The sequence below is a fragment of the Emydura macquarii genome, unplaced genomic scaffold, assembly GCF_026122565.2.
Source record: "Emydura macquarii macquarii isolate MOO-44397 ecotype Brisbane River unplaced genomic scaffold, CSIRO-AGI_Emac_v2 contig_1119, whole genome shotgun sequence".
NCBI classification, from domain to species: domain Eukaryota; kingdom Metazoa; phylum Chordata; order Testudines; family Chelidae; genus Emydura; species Emydura macquarii.
In genome coordinates, this window is record NW_027131256.1 from 19,475,349 (window position 1) to 19,495,804 (window position 20,456).

At 40.0% G+C, this 20,456-nt stretch overlaps 1 protein-coding gene across 1 annotated transcript in view; it reads left to right on the plus strand.

Annotated features, from left to right (window-relative positions):
• The window catches only part of EPHA6 (EPH receptor A6), a 709,227-nt gene that overhangs the window by 494,970 nt on the left and 193,801 nt on the right, over positions 1–20,456 (plus strand). The window contains exons 7-9 of the mRNA XM_067546257.1: positions 10,520–10,628; positions 15,331–15,401; positions 17,201–17,326. Of these exons, the coding sequence (XP_067402358.1) occupies positions 10,520–10,628; positions 15,331–15,401; positions 17,201–17,326 (306 nt within the window). The remainder of the gene's footprint in view (positions 1–10,519; positions 10,629–15,330; positions 15,402–17,200; positions 17,327–20,456) is intronic.

Below are 20,456 nucleotides of genomic sequence, written 5' to 3' on the forward strand. Positions count from 1 at the left end.
CCCTTGGCAGAGTGTTCTTTATTTTACTTATCTATTAAGACTGTGTTTATAATTGCTATAACATCAGCTAGAAGGGTGAGCAAATTGCATGACTTCATAGCAGACCCACCATTCACTACTTTTTCATAAAGAGAAGATGGTTCTTAGACCTGATCCCAGATTTTTACCAAAAATAGTATCTGAGTTTCATATCAGTCAGACAATGAATAAAACAGTGATTTTTCCAAACCACATGCTAATAAAGGGGAATGTGCTTTACATACTTTAGCTCCTAGAAGGGTTTTAGCATGTTATTTATATTGAACTAAAGGATATAGGAAGTCTTCTAGGTTATTTGTTTCATATGCTAAGAATCATATGGGTTATCATGTATCTTCTCAAATTGTTTCTAGATGAGTAAAACAATGTATCCTTGAATGTTACAAGTTAGCAGCGGTTCCTTGTGCCTACTAATGTCAAATCTAATTCCATTAGAGCAGTAGCAGCATGTTTTGCTTGTCTTAAATGTGTTCCTAATGGAGAAATCTGTAAGGCTGCTACATGGAAGTCAGTCCCTACATTTACTAAACATTATGCTTTGGATCTGGCTTCAAGAGCAGATGCTTGATTTGGTAGAGCTGTGCTTCAATTGTTAATTGATTAGAATGCTTCCCACCATTTTTCTCTCCTGTTTTCCCTGCTTGCCAGACTACCCATGAGTGGGAATAAGCAGAGCCACTCGAAAAAGAATTGAAGGTTACTTATTTGCAACCACAATTCTTTGAGAAGACTCTGCAGATTCGCACTTCCCACACACTATCCCTTCTTTTTTCAGCATCCTATCTTGGTTTCTCTGGGACAGCAGTGGAAGGAACTGAGACAATAAAGTGCACAGGACCCACTTATATAGCCTTACCCTCAGAATGTTCATGAATGCTGAGAGGAGGAGTAGGAGGGGGCGCATGTGTACTTTAATGGGCATTTTGGAGAAGTTTCCACCATTAGGCTGTACCAGTCAGCGCGTTACCCATGAATAGGAATATGCAGAGTCATCAATTCCAGTTACAAGTAATCTTCATTTCCTTAATATTGCAGTAAGACTCCCTTCCGTGGGAGACTGCTGTCATGCTTGCTCCAGTTTATAGGTTGAAATGCAATCTGTGCTGCTTCAATTATTTAGGATAAAATTAGATACATCATTACTAGGAACAGCTAGAAATTGTGGAATGATTATTAATGGTGTTGCATGAAGCAGAAAGAGGACTGTCTGAACCTGTAGGAATAATAAAAAAAAGTTAATTAATCGAAGAGGATGTAAAATGCATATTGTGTGACTACTCAGAAATGTGATAGCAGCTAGAACTTCCATTTGAAATTACCACCAATCAATAGCTGGCAATGAGTGTTGGTCAGAAAGGGGGTGCAAACAAAAATATTGCTGGGAAAATCTGTACCAAATCCCCTCTGTCAGATTTACTGATTGAACACAAGTACAGTTTATAATGTATCTTTTCATTCCTTTCTTCTTTGCCTACACTGAGACTCCCTGTCATCCCCATTTTTCTCTCCTCTCTTCCCTGCTCATTCTTTTTTTTTTTTTTTTTAATTTTACAAAACTTCCCTATGCCATTTCTCTTCTCCCTCTCATTAGCTAGTCCTCTATTTTGAGGATACCTGGATTTGTTCTTTGAAAAATCAAAGCAGAGTGCTGGCGTAAAGTAAAGCGTTTCAGAAATCCTTGTAATTAATCTGATCCCAGGTGGCATGAGGCAGATTGATTGATGGCTAGCCTGTTAGCCGGGCAACAGTGCACGGCTATGAGTAAGAGCAAGTTAGTGGGTTAACCTGCAGATATGGAAAGCTAAATGCATGATAGAGATGCACTTAGTATCAAGTTTAGAGGAAATCTTCCTTAATCTGACATCTTGCTTAATGAATAGTCAATAACAATAAAACGTATGGGAACAGAAGAGGGAAAGTCAGGTAGCAGGGATTGGGGAGAAAGGCAGAAAAATGAGAATGAGATTAGACTTGACATATTCTACGTAGAGAGTAAAGAAAAGAGTCTAATATTTTCTGGGTGCAAGGAGTTCAATAACAAGGGGAACGGAGGTAAATGAAGTATAGGACTCTTTCAGTCCTAACTTCACCAGAGGGAGGCCAACCATTTTCAGTAATCAGTGCTTTGGCCAATCAGGCCTTGGGCTATTTGCTACAAAAGAATTTACTGGAACTATCAGTAAATAAATGAAGGAGAATTTGAAAATCTTAATTTGATGGTTACAATCATCACTGAACAGTTATCAGATGCTACATATATATGCTGCAGTAACATCAATAAAAATAGTGGCTGTATTGCGTTGATCGCCAGTGCCAACGACTACTAACCACTGGTGTTGGAGTTACGCACTTGTTTCTGGGAGGACATTTACATTCTGTTAGTTGGTCATAAATACTTATTGGTAGACTGTGTCTGTTGTTGTATGGGACAAATGAGCTCAGGGTACCCTTCGCCCCTTGTACAGACCAACAAATGGAACAGCCAGAAAGCTGAGGCTTGTACTCCTTGTGTGAAAGTGGGTGGGGTTAGCTAACACGATCTGATGAACTCCTTGCCTTAAAAGTGCATGTGGGGTGGAGTGGGAATATAATCAGAGCCCTTTCCCACCCATTAGTTCTGAGAGGCTGGTACTGGTTGGCCTGGGTGTAGTATCTTTATGGAGAGGGGAGCAGTTGTTTTTGAGTATGTCCCCCCTAATGCCACTAGGGTATTCTGCCTGCTTCAACAGACTATAGTCAGAGTGTCTCCACCAACTGCTTGGTTGGGTACCACACACAAACACATGCTCTTGTGGCTGCATAAGCCATAATCTAGCCCTTATTTATTTCCTGCTTGTATGGCTCCGGAGCACCATGTACCATGTACACAAACCACTAAGCCTGTCTGCAGTATATTAAAATGTACTTTTCTGATCCAAAACCCACAATTCAAGCTATTTGGTCCAATAAGCATATTTTATTGTCTTTTTATTATTTTTGAACTAGTGCTCTTCAAGAGACTTTAAAACACAAAATACTTAATGAATTACAGTATTCCTGTTTCTGGAGGAATGTTCTTTACTATACGACCTCAGAGGCCCATTCTGCCCAGAGGAAGCATGTAAAATATTGAACAATTTACAGCTGTTCCACAGTGCAGTATTTTTCAGTTGTATCCTCCTTATGCAGGAGTTGTTTTTAAAACAAAAATTGTTTTATAATATCAACCTTACTGCCAATGGGAAGAATTTTTTTTTCTCTTGATGTGGCAGGTTTGTTTTAGCCTGGCGTCAGGCCACCTTTGATGCTTTAAAACTGCTCCTGGTCTGGTGGGAAATCTTTCTGTATATAACATTTGATGATTTAGTGACAGTCTTAGGATAGAAAAATCTCTTCTGTTGACTAATATTCTGAAAACTCTTTTTGACTTCAGATTTTAGATATCAGAACTGATTAAAGAATCTGAAGGAGCCTTACAGTACTACTAAGTGCGGGGACCGAGATGCCGTTGTGTAAAACAAAAGCCTAACTGAATGGTGGTGAAGTTTTGCAAAGGAAAAACGCAATCCCCGCTTGCCCACATCTGTTTGAAATAGAAATAGACATTTATCTACCTCCCTACACCCAAACTTCAGGTTTAAAAAAATGGAACCCAGATCTGAAGCAACCCTTATTTTAGTTTTACAAGACTAATAGCTGACTGAGGTTTTGCCAAACTAATACAAACACTGCTTTTGCCAAATTCTGCCTTAAACAAGGAAGTGACATCTCCCAAGGAGTAAGAGTTTTGGCTAATTTTAGTGAATTATATCCTATGAAACCAAATTCCCCCTTTAAAAAGGCACTGTAAAACAATTCATGCCCGTACTTTAGTAATACGTACTTTAGTAATACACTATCAAGAATATATCTGAGGGGAATAGAAGAAGGGAAGAGATAGCAAGACACAAAACTTATGGAGAGAAAGAAGGTGAAGGAATTAAAAAACGGATGTTATTAAAGGTGGAAAAATATACAACAGAGACATCATAAAGCTTAAAGATTTTATTACTTAAAACCTAAAGGTCAAATTTAAAAAATAGTAGAAAAAGTGAAAAAATTAGATGAAATGGATCAGATAGAAGGAGGGCGTATATGGACAAAAGGAAGAAAGGAGAACAGCAGGATACAGACCATGGACTTCAGAAAAGCAGACTTTGACTCCCTCAGGAAACTGATGGGCAGGATCCCCTGGGAGGCTAATATGAGGGGGAAAGGAATCCAAGAGAGCTCGCTGTATTTTAAAGAAACCTTATTGAGGGTACAGGAACAAACCATCCCGAAGTGCAGAAAGAATAGCAAATATGGTAGGCGTCCAGGTTGGCTTAAACACCAAAAAGAAGCTTACAAGAAGTGGAAGCTTGGTTAGATGACTAGGGAGGATTACAAAAATACTGCTCAAACGTGCAGGAATGAAATCAGGAAGGCCAAAGCACAATTGGAGTTGCAGCTAGCAAGGGATGTGAAGGGGAACAAGAAGGGTTTCTACAGGTATGTTACCAACAAGAGGAAGATTAGGGAAAGTGTGGGCCCCTTACAGAATGGGGGAGGCAACCTAGTGACAGAGGATCTGGAGAAAGCTGAGGTACTCAATGCTTTTTTTGCCTCTGTCTTCACAGACAAGGTCAGCTCCCAGACTACTGCACTGGGCAGCACAGAATGGGAAGGAGGTGAACATCCCGCAGTGCTGAAGGAACAGGTCCAAGACTATTTAGAAAGATTGGACATACACAAGTCCATGGGGCCAGATGCAGTTCACCCAAGGGTGCTGAGGGAGTTGGCTGATGTGATTTCAGAGCCTTTAGCTATTATCTTTGAAAGATCGTGGCAATTGGGGGAGGTCCCTGATGACTGGAAAAAAGCAAATATAGTGCCCATCTTCAAGAAAGGGAGAAAAGAGGATCCAGGGAACTACAGACCGGTCAGCCTCACCTCAATCTCTGGAAAAATCATGGAGCAGGTCCTCAAGGAATCCATTTTAAGGCACTTGGAAGAGAGGAAGGTGATCAGGAACAGTCAACATGGATTCACCAAGGGGAAGTCATGCCTGACCAATCTGATTGCTTTCTATGAAGAAGTGACTGGCTTTGTGGATGTGGGGAAAGCGGTGGACGTAATATACCTTGACTTTAGCAAAGCTTTTGATACGGTCTCTCACAGTATTCTTATCAGCAAGTTAAAGAAGTATGGGTTGGATGAATGGACTATAAAATGGATAGAGAACAGACTATAGCATAGGGCTCAATGAGTTGTGATCAATGGTTCCATGTCTAGCTGGCAGCCGGTCACAAGCGGAGTGCCCCAGGGGTCGGTCCTGGGGCCGGTTTTGTTCACCATCTTCATTAAGGATCTGGAGGATGGGGTAGATTGCACCCTCAGCACGTTTGCAGATGACACTAAGCTAGGGGGAGTGGTAGATACCTGGAAGGTAGGGTTAGGATACAGAGTGACCTAGACAAACTGGAGGATTGGGCCAAAAGAAATCTGATGAGGTTCAACAAGGACAAGTGTAGAGTCCTGCACTTAGGACGGAAGAATCCCATGCACAGTTACAGACTGGGGACCGACGGGCTAGGCAGCAGTTCTGCAGAAAAGGACCTGGGCGTAACAGTGGGTAAGAAGCCGGATATGAGTCAGCAGTGTGCCCTGGTTGCCAAGAAGGCTAATAGCATATTGGGCTGCATTAATAGGAGCATTGCCAGCAGATCGTGGGAAGTGATTATTCCCCTCTATTCGGCATTGGTGAGGCCGCATTTGGAGTATTGTGTCCAGTTTTGGGCCCCCCACTACAAAAAGGATGTGGAGAATTTGGAGAGAGTTTAGCGGAGGGCAACAAAAATGATTAGGGAGCTGGAGCACAAGACTTATCAGGAGAGTCTGAGGGAACTAGGCTTGTTTAGTCTGCAGAATAGAAGAATGAGGGGGGATTTGATAGCAGCCTTTAACTACCTGAAAGGGGGTTCCAGTGAAGATGGAGCTAGGCTGTTCTCAGTGGTGGCAGGTGACAGAACAAGGAGCAACGGTCTCAAGTTGCAGAGGGAGAGGTCTAGGTTGGACATTAGGAAAAAGTTTTTCACTAGGAGGTGGTGAAGTACTGGAATGGGTTACCTACGGAGGTGGTGGAATCTCCATCTTTGGAAGTTTTTAAGCTGCGGCTTGACAAAGCCCTGGCTGGGATTATTTAGCTCAGGTTAGTCCTGGTTAGTCCTGCTTTGAGCAGGGGGTTGGACTAGATGACCTTCTGAGGTCCCTTCCAACTCTATGATTCTATGATTCTATGCTGAAATTCGCCTAGGACAGCAAAATGCCTGGCCCAACCTCTGCTTTCAAGAATTCTGTAAGAATACTGAAAATTGCAGTTGGTTTATTACTGTATTCCCATTCCATAGCCAGTGTTTCCTGGTTGGTTTTGTGTGTGTGTTGCTCATTGCACTGTACTTTTATTGATTTCTACAAAGATCACTTCAAGCAAAAATAAGCATTTCCATCACTTTCCAGGCCTTACCTACTTCTGTCAGTTTTTACCAAACCCACATTTTCCAATTATACTTCTCTGTCATTTGACATTTTTATCTGACAAGTAAATTAAGGTCATCAAGAAGAGTCAGGCTTGAAGAGACCCTTTGTAGTGATGTGGCTACTTGAAGAAAATCCTAATATATTGGACTCTGGCGTATCTGCCAACATGGTAGAAGAGAACAAGAGGAGCAAAATAATCACTGTCTAAGGGTATACAATCCCAGCTAAGGATCATACTGGTTAGAGACGAAAAGACCAATTCAATCACTGTATTCCCCCTCCTTCCCCCAACATCTTGCATGTGCAGGATATTGTCCTAGTTACGGACTTATGTTACTAAACTGATATAAAGTTTTTTTATTGAGTAAATGTTTCAAAAAATAACAAACAGGTAACCCATAGAGTTAAAGGGGCAAAGTTATACAACATCCAGGGACAATATGCAGGTTATCGGGAGGCACGGGGAGTGGTTGAAAGTGGTTGAAACAAGGGATAAGCTGCGGGGTCCTGGATGGGAGGTGATGGTGTGGGCGCTAAGAGATGCAAGGGGATATATGGGAATTTTAGCTAAAAAGCCAAGAAAAACAGTCCAACTAAACAGAAATGATCCAGGAAGCCTGACTTCTGCTTTTCTGAGTATTCAACATGATGCTTTTTTGGGCTATGGAACCAATTTTTATCGGCATAAACTCTATCCTTCCTCAATATTCAGTACTTGAATTATCAGGAAAGAAAGCTTCAGATTGTCCATTTAGTAGCAAGTGTGTATTAAAAATGTCCAGAAACAGGTAGTCACTGTGAACCCCCATCATTTTCCTTCTGTACCTGCTGAGTTCATTGCTTCTGCATAGCTTTTTTTCTATTAAACTCATCTTGTGGGGGCTGTAGTTTGTCCTCTAGTCCCTGCTTTAAATGGTGGCAATGTGCACTCATTTAACATTTCCTTCTCTTTTTACAGCTTTCCAATGTCTCTAGCCTTAACAATCTCTGCAGTAGTTTAGCAGGGGCCCGACAGCTGAGAGATGATATTCAACGTTTGATCTGAAGGCTTGGGATGATTATTGTTATTTGCATTGTTACTTGTGTCACATCATTTTTACGTTGATTTTTTCCAAGTGAATATGATACTATTGATTGTAACATGATGCAAAGTCTAAAGTCACTCCCACAATATCACTAGTTACTGCTTGGGAGATTAACTATTCAGTGAGTAGTTGATAAAAGGTTTCGGTGCATCTTTTATTGGAAGAAGTATGTATCTAACTTGTATGTGAACAGTTTATAACCACGTATACTGAGTGAAGTATTGTAATTTACTGCCTGCACATATCTCCATTAAATTATAGAGACAGAAACCTAATGACAGAGTTTTAATACATTGTTTTTATTGCAAATTGGACATAAATTACTATTGTTTTTATTTGCTTTGATTACTGTTGCAAAGATAGCTTACACTATTACTTTCTAAATCACTCACAAATATTATTTAAAGTCCAGATGTTCCCTCTTGGATACAGCATTTTTCTGAGCCTTTTGACAGTTTGTGAACGGTATTCTAGGTTTCACAAAGTACTGAGTAAAAAGATACGTTGTATAGAGGTTTCTTCTCAGAGGAGCCTAGATGATGTACCAAAGTTTGAAACAACGGAGGCCTCAGGAGAGCTGAATGTTGTGCTTTCTGCGTGGTGCACAATTGCATGAAATCAGAGTTGTTTTCTTGATGAAGCTGAAGTTGATCTCTTTCCTACACTTACACTGAAGTCAGCTAACATACCCAGTAACATATGGCCCCTAATAGGGCACTTATTCTTATTTCTCAACATAATGTGTGTCCCATGGAAACTCAAAAACAAGGAGTAGATGGAAATATATAGGAAGGGGATACATTTCATATAAAATTAGGTGCAGATAAAGATCCTCAGAATTACAGAGCAAGAGAGATGGAGAAAATAGAGTCCAATCCTTCTCTCATTCATATAGCATCTAATACACTGAGACCTTGAACTGATTGGTCTCTAGGCACTACTGCAATATAAATGTTTAATATTAATAACAACAATAATAGAATCAGACCCACAGAAGCAATATTTTCAGGGGATTTGCTTAGACCCAGGATTCGTTGGGGAAAGTAATAAAAACAGACAAATCTTAGAATAACATTTTTTGTTGCTTTGATGGAGTGCCAGAAGTTAACAGGTGAGCCTGCACTCAAATCATTCTGACCTCCATTAGTTCCCCCAGAGAAAGCTGATTGGGGTTGTTGCAGGTAATTAGCAAATCAGGCTGGGTGAGCTAATGAGTCAATTAGCCCATCAGCTCAAGATTGATAAAGAGGCAGAGACAGGAAGTGCCAGGTGAAGAGGTATAAGACTAGTTGAGTGCAATCTCAGAGAAGCCTCAGGCAAGGGAGACCTCTGCTCTTCTGGGGTGCTGAGTGGAGGACAGAAAGCAGAGGAGATATTGTAAGTTCTGTTGCACAGGACTGTAAAGATGTTGGTGGAGGGAACTCAAATAAAAGGTACAGTGGATACACAACCAGTAGCGTCTGAGATGGTTTCTGTGGGTGCAAAAACGCAGGGCAGGGACCACATCCTGCTGCAGGTGCCTTTTGCCAAAGCACCTTCTAGTTAAAGCATACAAATATTTTAGCAGCCTTAAGAGCCTGTGCTGCAAAGGCATACCCACATGCTAAAATGGTGGATTCTCTGTACCCTGGTGGATTCTCTGTACCTTGAAGTCTTTAAATCATTATTTAAGGACTTCAATAACTCTGTCTTAGGTTAGGGACCTATTACAGAAGTGGATGGGTGAAGTTCTGTGGCCTGTGTTGTGCAGGAGGTCAGACTAGATGCTCATAATGGTCCTTTCTGACCTTATAGTTTGAGTCTAAAAGCCTTGTCACTGGCTTCTGTGGGACTCAGTTTTATAGTCCTCATGCATACAATACTGGAAGAGTTGCCTGCAGAATTGGGCTTAGGGTTAAGCTGACTAAATAAATGTGTTGTCAGTGTGTCTAGAAGTCTGCTAAACTTGGACCCTGACAAATTGCAAGAGTCTGAGAATTCCATAGGCGTTCATATGATCATCCTGTAAAGCTTATACTCAGGAAACACAGCTGATCTTAGCAACTGCACCAGAACACAAAGGAAGTGGCACTTTATTCCTATAGCAAGGCCACAAACCATTTGGGACTTTAAATATCTATTTTTTTTTTAATAATTGAATACAATTGCTTTGCCAAAACCCTTCTAAACGAATTCCACTTCATGAGTTTTATTTCTTGTGTTTGGAAAGAACTCAAAGCATTATTTTTTTACTATTATCTTATTACTATTATTATTACAATGATCTAGTATAATATAGCATTGGGCTCTTTTAAATATGGGGCCTGATTTTCAGACTGTAGTAAGTGCACAACTGCATGCACAATTTTGTGTGCAGATTGCTAGCCATGTCTGTAGGTGGTAGTGTACTTGCAGGTTAACTGGATAATTACAGATTTAAATATGCATGATGTGTTAGTTTGAAAATCAGGTTCAATTTTAAATTTCATTATTATTGGCTATTTTTATGAACTGATAATGCCAAGGGCTGGAAATTCCAGTTATTTTTACTGTAATCTGTAAGCTTTGGAAGGCAGGAACAGCAATTTCAGGACAAAATAACAGAGGAGAAAATGGCATTGACAATGTCTGTGCAGCCCCCAGGTACCTCTTTAATCCCGAATTGTCAAACTGCCTTCAGGAGCAGTGCAAGGAATTAACTACTGGCCTGTTGACCTCCTCTCCTTCCCTCCATAGGGAATCACTAATCATCTGAGAAATCACTGCAACTTTCAGATATCGGAGTAGTCAGGCATTTGGCTGGTGAGATATTACGATCCTTTCTGTGTTGATCACACTCATCGAAACGTTAACCCCTCTTCTCTGTGTTTGTGTTTCAGCTTCTGATATAGCTGCGGAGCAGGGGCAGATTCTTGTAATTGCCACAGCTGCTGTTGGTGGATTCACTCTCCTGGTCATCCTCACACTGTTCTTCCTAATCACTGGGAGGTAATTCATACTACACTGTCTACTAATTCACTCCGGGTCAGATTCATCCCAAGGAGTAGGCTCACATTAGCTACATCATTACTCCATACCTTAAGGACAAGTAGGGCCTTGTGCAGTCCAGATATCATGGGGTGAATGTCACCCTTATTGACTGTTGCCAGCTCTCCCAATGTTAGTGAGACTCTTGTGATATTTGGTGTTTTGCTCAAAGCCCTACTCCTAGAGTCATATGATTAGGTGAGAATCTTCACTTCCATTCTTTTCCTTGTTGCTGAGAGAAACATGATCCAAGTGCACCCTGAAGGTTCAGAAACCAGAAGGCAAATAAAAAGGATCCCAAATGTATTAGACTTAAAATCATGAGATTTAGAATAAATATCTCATGATTGTGGGTGGCTTGACTCATTATTTTGTGTGCTTGCAGTTACCAATACTGCATACTACATTTAATTATTGTCGTGACCTATTTTAGTGACCTCTTTCTGTATTAAACTTTAAAAAATACATATCCAACAATAGATGTAGAAATTGAAATATATGAAGAGAAAATATGCTAATTGAAATCTTTTGCCTGATCAGTGTCTGGTTTTTTTATTTCTATCTTGTTTATGAAAATAGTCCAGTCTAGTCATAGAATCATGGTTTTTCTAATCTAAGTACAGATTGGGAAAGTGGTACCAGGAGCAGGGGAGGACAATCAAGACCAATGTCATCAAATTAAGTAAAGGAAAAGCTAATCTAAAAACATTAGAATTCACATACTAAGTAATATTTATTAGACTATAGAATAGCCTCCCCCAGGGAAGTGGTGAGGTGAGAGACCTATTTGCTTGGGATTTTTAAAATTAGACTGAACAAAGCCCTATTAAATCTACTTTAGCAAACATTGATGTATTAGCAGGGGATGCACTAGATGACCTATTAGGACTTACCCAATTGTTATATCTGACTCTTTTTATTCCATTTATTTCCTTGTAATACAACACTGACTGCTTCACTTGATGATCATAGTCAAATACAGACTGTGTTAATTGGATAAGGAGTTGCTTTGATTCTAGGGGCCAGGTTCTGCTCTTCCTTACATAAATGTAAATCTGGAGTAAATCTATATAACCTATGGGGAGTTACTGCTAATTTGCACAGATGTAACTGAGATCAGAATCTGACTTCCTGCCAGCATGAAGAATCATGTATCTCAGATACTCCATGAAAAATATCCATGCAGATTTTCTTCTCCCGCAGAAAAATTGACTCAACCACCTCCACAACTCTGGGGCCCTCTCTGTGATTCCTAGATTTCACAAGAAAAGAGTAAGACAGCCAAGAAAGGAGAGAGTTAGATGGACAGACATTACCCCCAACCTGTACCCAATAGAGTTTCCAAGGAAAAGACAACTCTTTTGTGCCTGGGATCCCTATGGCCAGTGGGAATCACTGGTCGTGCAGCTTCTCTGGAGCTGTGCCTTTAGGAAACAGGAAAAGCTGCAGGGAGACAGTTGGTAGAGGCATAAGGCCTCTGTACAGATTCAATTGTCCTGTAGATCCTGGAGACTCCACAGAGTTTTGTTTTCCTGAGGGTGGGGAGTCCCACAGCCTGTTTCGTGGGGAGAGATAGTGTATGCACAAACCCTGGACTCCCTTCCCCGACACAACATAATGAAGTGGAAGTATCTCCAAAGAGAGATTGTTACTGAGTTCCTCCCTCTGAAACCCTCCCACCTGGGTTTTGCAGGGAAGGGGAAACTGTGGATTGCATGGAATTGAACACTGTATTTGCTCTCTGGTTTTGAATCTCAGCTTTCATTTGGTTGACAGATGCCGTTCTAGCACTCCTGAATGTAAATATATCCGTTGTTATGTGAATTAATGCACTGCTCTCTTGTGAAGCCTGTAACATGACAGACTAAAAAACAATAGAACTAGTAGGTGTCAACATTCCATTAAGATAAATGAGAAAAGTTAACTTCAAAGACTAATTGTGACAAATTAAATATTAAGAGTGTAAGCAGAGATCTTTACTAGTAGCTACTGCTGGAAATATTATATTGTTTCAGTGGAAATGAGGAATCCAACAAAGACAAATTTTTTTGAAAAAGGATTTATAGAACCATCAAGTGGAACTTGAATGCCTCTCTTAAAAGGAATAAGATTAGTATTGGTGTGAATGTTCTTGAATTCCTTCTACTTTCATTCTTTCTGTTTGCTAATGTTAAGAACATCAGAAGTTCTTTTAGCTTTCTAACATCTTACTGAATGGAACCTTTCAATTACATAAGATATGGATTCATTTTGAAGTATCTCTTAACCACAGTGATAAGAGAATTCATTGGAAATTATTCTCTGAAGACCGAGTGAGAACTTTGAATAAATACTCAATTTACTATAGGATTTGAGGCAAATTTCAGTGTGAAAGATTGGATTGGTACCCTACAGATGTGTTGTGCTTCACTATTTAGCATTAGCAATTTGATGGACTGTCGAATCACAAGGCGGCTGATGAGTCTATTCATATTGAAGAGGCAGGGCGAGATAAGCACCTGCTTGTATACTTCAGTGAATGATTATCCACTAAGAGCAAATAGGAAGCATTTCCATCAAGTTTTAGATACTAAAATGAAAGATGTAATGACTTAGAGCCACAAAAAATTATGTGGGATGGTTGGCTAAATTCCAGGGAACTCAGCATTAAAGCCTGGTATGATTTATTGTGATCATTAGATAAATTATTCCTCTGTCCTAAACTACAAATAATGGAAACAGGTCAAAACTGAGACTCGCTGTTACAGCCCAAATGAGCTCCCCCCGTTAGACACGCACTAGGCTGCAGTAGTGGACAGTGGTGCGCACCGCCATTTGCACTTTACACATGGTGCGTACCATTGGCAGGGGCAGCACCAGCCAGGGAGGGGAAAAAGTGAGGCCCCCAACCGGAGTGGTATTGCAACGCAGTTCACGGGATCACAGTGCCACTTGCTGCAATTTGGCCCAACAGATCCTGTCACACTGGAGGGACTGCCAGACCAAACCCGAGTGATGGTGCGACCCTTAAAGTGAAAGTGGTTCAGCTGTGTATATCATGTGAAAAATTTCTGGGAGTGCCCTTGATACTGGATGCAAACCTTCGGTCCCACATGCTGTTGACTTTCTGGGGCTAGATAGAGTTGAGGCACTGTCTCTCAGGTTCCAGATATCTAGGCATAAACTACACATGTAGATGCCATGTCTGTCACCACTCTTGGCAGTAGGATCACTCTGGTCCAATTGCCTAGGCCTGAAACTAAAACCAGCTTTCTCAAGCTTCTCCAGTAGCTCTTGCATGCTCTCAAAATTCCACCTATACTGTGGACCCCCTGATTTACTGTTTCCTGCTTTTGTCTTATGTGACAGTGTAAGCAAGTAACACAGACTCTGCAAAGGGATTTCTAATCACCCACACCTTTCCTCAGAGAGAAAGCCGACAAGACTTACTGATCCATGCAAAAATAATAAATGTCTTTGTACAAAAACCCTCCCTTCAGCATCCTCCCTGATACAAGGGGCCTTTGGGATTGGTCAGTCTTTTCAGGGCCCCAACACTCTCTCCTGCTCCTCCTGTCCAGTCTGCCCTAGTCTGGTTGGTAAGAGAAAGCTACCAAGAGAAGAACTTGTCCTTATGTACTTTACAGTCCCCTCTGTCAGGTGAGCCTTCAGGCCAGCCTCAAAGCTCCCCTCAGCTGATCAAGGTGCCCATTAGGTGAGCCTTTGCTTGTTTACTATCAACCTGAGGTCCAGACCGGATGAAAACTTTTCTTGCAGGTAAGCCTTCCTCTGTGGCATACCCATCATTTTGCCAGGGTAAAGTCAATCACGGTTCACACTCCATCATTTTGCATTGTTTGCTTTCTGTCAACACCTCTTGGAATTCCAGTTCAAGATGGAGGCTAAAAGACAACTGGCAGAATCTCCCAACCAAATGATGCTCACAAAACAAAATGGAGTTTGTAGTTTGATATAGGTACATTCATACATATTGTTAATTGTTACATTCAGACAGCTGGCTGTATGTTTTGTTCTATATGGTCACTAACAGCTTCACAGAGATAGCAAAATAATGAATGCAGAGAATGGAGCAGAGGCTAATCAGAGAAAATGTGTGGTTTTGACATGGAAAAAGTGTTTTATCCTTCATGAAGCCCATTAGTGTCATAGACTCTATTATCTATATATAGAAAAAGTGAGCTGCTTTAACCCACAGCACGTTAAAGATAATAGGATGAAGTTTAAAATACACAAATCAACATGCAGAAACATATAGGCATAGCATGAGAAGTTAAATTCAATAATTTATCACCAAATTGCAGGGATTTTCTGTTTTGTAGACGAAGCTAAAGAAGTACAAACCTGGAAATTCATTATCTGGTTTGAGCCAAACTTGAAAAGTTTGGATTTATTGTGTCTAATTTGAATTTCAGTATATAGTTCTTTTAACTATTAATCACTCTCAACTCCATTTTATTTTTATATTTCTATATATAGCTTTTTTGTAGCTACTCATAATGCATGATCTTTCAAAAGTTTATCTATAGGTCTCTGTAAATTCAAAATAGGTAGATCTTTTAATCAAAGTAGCTTAGGATGTCATGAACCTCTATAGGAAACTTAATGTCCATTTATTCTGTGTGTGACAAACCATTTCAACTGCAACTGTTTGCTCTTTAAAAAGGTGCCAGTGGTACATAAAGGCCAAAATGAAGTCTGAAGAAAAAAGAAGGGCTCATCTGCAAAATGGACATTGTAAGTAGTACAACGTTATTTAGTGTCTGTATTTTAAAAGATATTTTTTCTCTCTACATTTTGGTCCTGATCCTGTAATCTAATCCATGTGAACAGACCTCTTAGTTTATGCTCACCCCACCAATTGTAGGATCAAGGCCCCTCTTTTTATCTGTGCATCCTCTTTGCAAAAGTTAATTGAAAAACTTGCAATTATTCTACTGAGCAAGTTTGCGAGGGGGGGAGGGGGTGGAAGGTCCATCACTTTTTAGATTTCAAAATTAATACTTTATTAGTTTTCCAGGCTTGCCTATGAATCCACAACTACTCTATTATAATATTCTTTATGGAGTGATTGTCCATAGTCTGCTCTTGTTGTTCATGAACCCTACATGTGTGAGATTGGACACTTTTGATTAGCAGTGCAGTCCTGCAGTCACTATTCAAGTAGGACTCTTCATACCCATCTTGATGCAAATGGACAACTTCTTGTTAGTCACCAAGAGTGAAATCTGTGTGGACAGTCACTTGAAAAAGAACAGTTGCTATACCCTCTAGCAGCTGTGGTTGTTTAAGGTGTGTTATCAACACAGGTTCCAAGACCTGCCCTCATTGCCCAGTACTGCTCAATCCTACTCCCATGCGATTCTGTACTGACAAAGGAACTGAGGGACCGTTGGGCCTACTCTACCCTTAATGCCCTGAGATGGATGGGCACGAGAGCACCGCAGGGGCAGGTACTGCCCCAACAGACACTGCTAGCCAAAAATAATCTGAATTTGCACACATGGGTCACCTGTGCAACAAGGGTGGAATCTCTGGATAACAGATATCTAAGAACCACACTTCCTATAGGGCAAGTAACTTCCTATAGGGCAAGTAACTTCCTATAGGGCAAGTAACCATTCTCTTTGCAGCAGTTTCCTGCTTCTGCATCCTGGGAAACATAACTTGGATGTGCCAAAAATAAACATTAACAGTATTCTATCTGTGTATTTACTACTTCCAGTGGTAAATACTGAAGAGAAATTTGTTGCATTGGGGAAAAAGTTATCTTTAAATTAAATCACCTCCAGATCTGAAGAATATGGGCTGAGTATTGAAGGATTCATATATACAAAATGTAATTATTACCTTGCTTAGTTTGATTATCTTATTTACTAAGGTGCCTGATTCTTCCACACTTATGTTAAGTAGTACCTTATTCATAATCCCATTGAACATTTACTGTACTGCTTGCCTCGTAATGTAGTAATTTGCATAAGGCTAGCAGAATCAGGCCCAAAATTATAAGCCACTCTTTTGAAAGCAGGATGGGAGTTCAGGGGTGGAAGTCTTTTTATTTTTGAGTGAATGAATATTCATGATGGTGCAAGGTGCTGGACTAGCAGAACTGGAGACTGAAGTCCTCTGTTTATCCAAATATAAGTTTCCATGCATGCTGCCCTACTTCTCCAGTGTCACTCAAGCCCCATCTAGAAAGACCCCTCTGTGGGGAGGAGGGTATTGTTACTTCCATGCTCATTCAATCATTGGCAGCTCTAAAGCTGCCAATAAGCATTGCTAGCTGCTGTAGGTGTTTGGCTATCCATTCATTTTTCAGAGGCTTCAACTTAATTAACCATCAGTTGCTAATAATTTTCAGTCACTACCAATCTAGGCCAGATTGTGTTTGCCATTATAAATATGAAAGACTTAGTAGCCCATCATTAATGCAGTTAACTTCACTGCATTTTTAAAGTTAATATTGGTTACAGTATGGTAATGTTTGTTGAAGGATTTGTGACTAAAACGTAAGTAAAATCTTCATTTCTTTCCAGTGCGCTTCCCAGGAATAAAAACGTATATTGATCCAGACACATATGAAGACCCATCACTCGCTGTCCATGAGTTTGCAAAGGAGATAGATCCTTCAAGAATTCGTATTGAGAGAGTTATAGGGGCAGGTAAAGGCATGCTGGCTTGCAAAGAATATTAATTAATTATTGTCTCCCCTAGATCTGGGGAAAGTGCCTTACTCAACTTGAAGCCATAGGGTAGAAGTCAAATATTGTATCAAATGTGGGCAGAGTTTCCCAACAGGCAAGGACTCTCTGGGACAGGTCTCACCCACAGGTCCAAAGATGCAGGAGGAGTGGCAATAGAAGTCTTTCCTGTCCTGCTGCTACAGACAGATGGACAGGGAATCCAGAAGAATCAAGTGAGAATTAGTTGCTCCTGCAACACCGTGAAAGCGTGGGTGATAAAGGTCATTGGGTTGCCTCCAGAAAGAGAATCTAGACTGGTGGCCTGGTAATCTGCATCTCTTAGCTCCTCCAATGATTACTGGAGGCCAGTCTTGGCATTCTTCTTTCCTATACAATGGTGGGAGGACAGCAACCACTACAAGTAGAACTTCAATCCTCCCTCCATAAAGAGGCTAGGGTTATCTAGGAATGGTAAGTCTTCAGAGAGCAGTACACTCTGACTTTAGGGATGGGTGGCTGAATATTTATGAGAGAGGATTGTTACAGATTTATAGTCTTTCAAATATTTTGCTGTAGTCTAAAGTTTAATTAAAGACAAAGGGGGGGACAAAAGGGTTTCTAGCTGGTCTGGTGGGGAAGATTGACAGATAAATCTATTGGTGCCTGTCTCTAGTTCCAAATCCAGACTGACAGACTCCAAGAAAATGCAAACAGAGGCATTAAGATGACCAACTCCTATTAAAAAGGACATATTAAAACATATTGTTTGCTTGTGCCCAGTTTGCCAAGCAATCGAGATTGCTTTGCATCAGTGACCTATCCTCTTCATTATTTATCACTCCCCAATTTATGTATCATCTGCAAACTTCAGCAGTAATTTGTTTTCTTCCAGGTCATTGATAAAGATGTTAAATAGCATAGAGCCACGGGACCCCACTAGAAACAGACCCACTCGATGATGATTCCCTTTTACAGTTACATTTGCAGAACTACTGGTTAACCAGTTTTTAATCCATTTAATATGTTAATTTTAAATTCTAGTTTTTAATCAAAATGTCATGCCAAGTCAAATGCCTTACAGAAGTCTTAGTATATTACATCAACATTTTATCAATCAAATTTGTAATCTTGTTTTAAAAAAAAGATATCAAGTTAGTGTGACAGGATGTGTTTTCCATGTTGATTTGCATTAATTGTTACCTTCCTTTAGTTCCTTATTAATCGAGTCCCATATCAGCCACTCCATTATCTGGTGTGGGATTGATGTCAGGCTGCCAGCCCTATAATTACTCAGGAGAGCTAGAAATGGAACCTAGATCTCCCAACTCTTGGTACTGTGTCCTATGCACTGGGCCACCCTGCCTTCTACAAAGGTACTCATAAACAATTAGGCTACTGAAGATTAGCACTCAGGCACAGTAGCTGACTGAGATAGATAAAAAGTGTACAGAATTGGGTGAGATTAGAATCTGTCTGTTAAGACTCCAATAGTTTAAAGGGTAGGAATTGTAAAGTCACTTCAATATAAATCACCTGTAGAAGAACATAAATTACTGACACTTTAGTGGACTAACTTCTTTTAAAACAGTATTATTCTTTTATGGTTTTGGAAAAGTGACTGGGTTGGGTTGCAGAAATGATACCTTGAGCATAAATGTATATAAAATGAACACAAATGAAAAATATTTAACTAAAGAACTCCTCAATATATGTCATGAAACAAGGAAAACTATTACAAGAACTCTCGAGTTCTAATCCCAACTGGGTCACTTTCCCCCTCTGCTTTAGTTTCTCATCAGTAAAAGGACTGATAATTTTTGCCTATGTTCATTACAAGAGTGTTGTGAGGTTATCATTTCCTTGGATGAATCAGCCTGGTACTGTCAAGTCTTATGCTACATAGAAGATACTTTTTTGTTGTACCCAAGTCCTTAAATACATATTCTTTGGATGAAGTCACATGCTTTATTGGATAGTCTAACAAAGAATTTTAAATTCATGTGCCCAGCCCTGTTCTAACTGAAGTTACACATCTCCCATTGACTTCTAGAGGAACAAGATTAGGCCATGAGTGAAATATATACAAAATAGACAATCATACAATTAGTCTGTCTTATGTGTATGTTTTGGTTCAAACTAAATTGCATGTACAGCATCTTGTTGACATCACCTTAGTACCTGCTAAATCTTTCTGGTACTTCTTGCAAGAGACATTCACTTAATTTTTCTTACAGAATATATTTTAATGACTAAAAGGGGGAAGGTCATGGTATTGAGCTAGCTGACAATGACAGTATGTTTGCAGAGCTTATCTTCTCTGAAGATCTTAAAATATTGTGGGTGGTTCATGTTACACTGGAAAAAACAGGCTGTTAATCTGGAAAGTTTCCATCAGAGAGAAATGAGTTGGAGCAGAACATAATTATGTTCAAAGTCTCAGATGCTAAGAAGTAGAGAGGTCAGGCACTTGAAAGGAATTTGAAAAATCTTATATTTGGGGGAAATGCATATTAAGTTTCCTGATCTGAACCCAATCACTCAGAGACAGTGATTGAGAGCTCTTAAAAACATTTTCTGTATAGGAAAATATTGAGACTTTGGTGCTGTACCCATAACACTGTATACCATTAAGCTCTGAAAAACTCTGTGGAGGCAAACTCAATTGAGAGAAAAAAATATTGGGGATTAAGTTGAGTTCAGTTCCTGGCAGTTAACTGGAGATTTGCACTGTTAGACACAAAAAACATGACCATCTCACCAAGGGAGCTGAGTCTAGGACTTGAAGAACTGTGGTTTATAATTATATCTGCAAAGTTGCATTTATAGTTTTGATATACTACAATGGTAAATGCCACAAACATTCAGAAATATTGTTAATGTATTTGTCTTTCCTTAAGAGCATCTTCTTTATGCAGTAGAACAAGATTAGGTGGTTTATTCATATTCTATTTGAGTAGTGCCCTTGCACTCCAAAGATGAAAATGTACAAGAAGTATTTTACAGAGATGTGGCCATTTTTCTCTCCACTGCACTTAGATGTGACTCATCTGTGTGTTCAACAGAAGAGTATCTATGCTTTACCTCTTTGCCCTCCCCTTGTTTTAAGTGC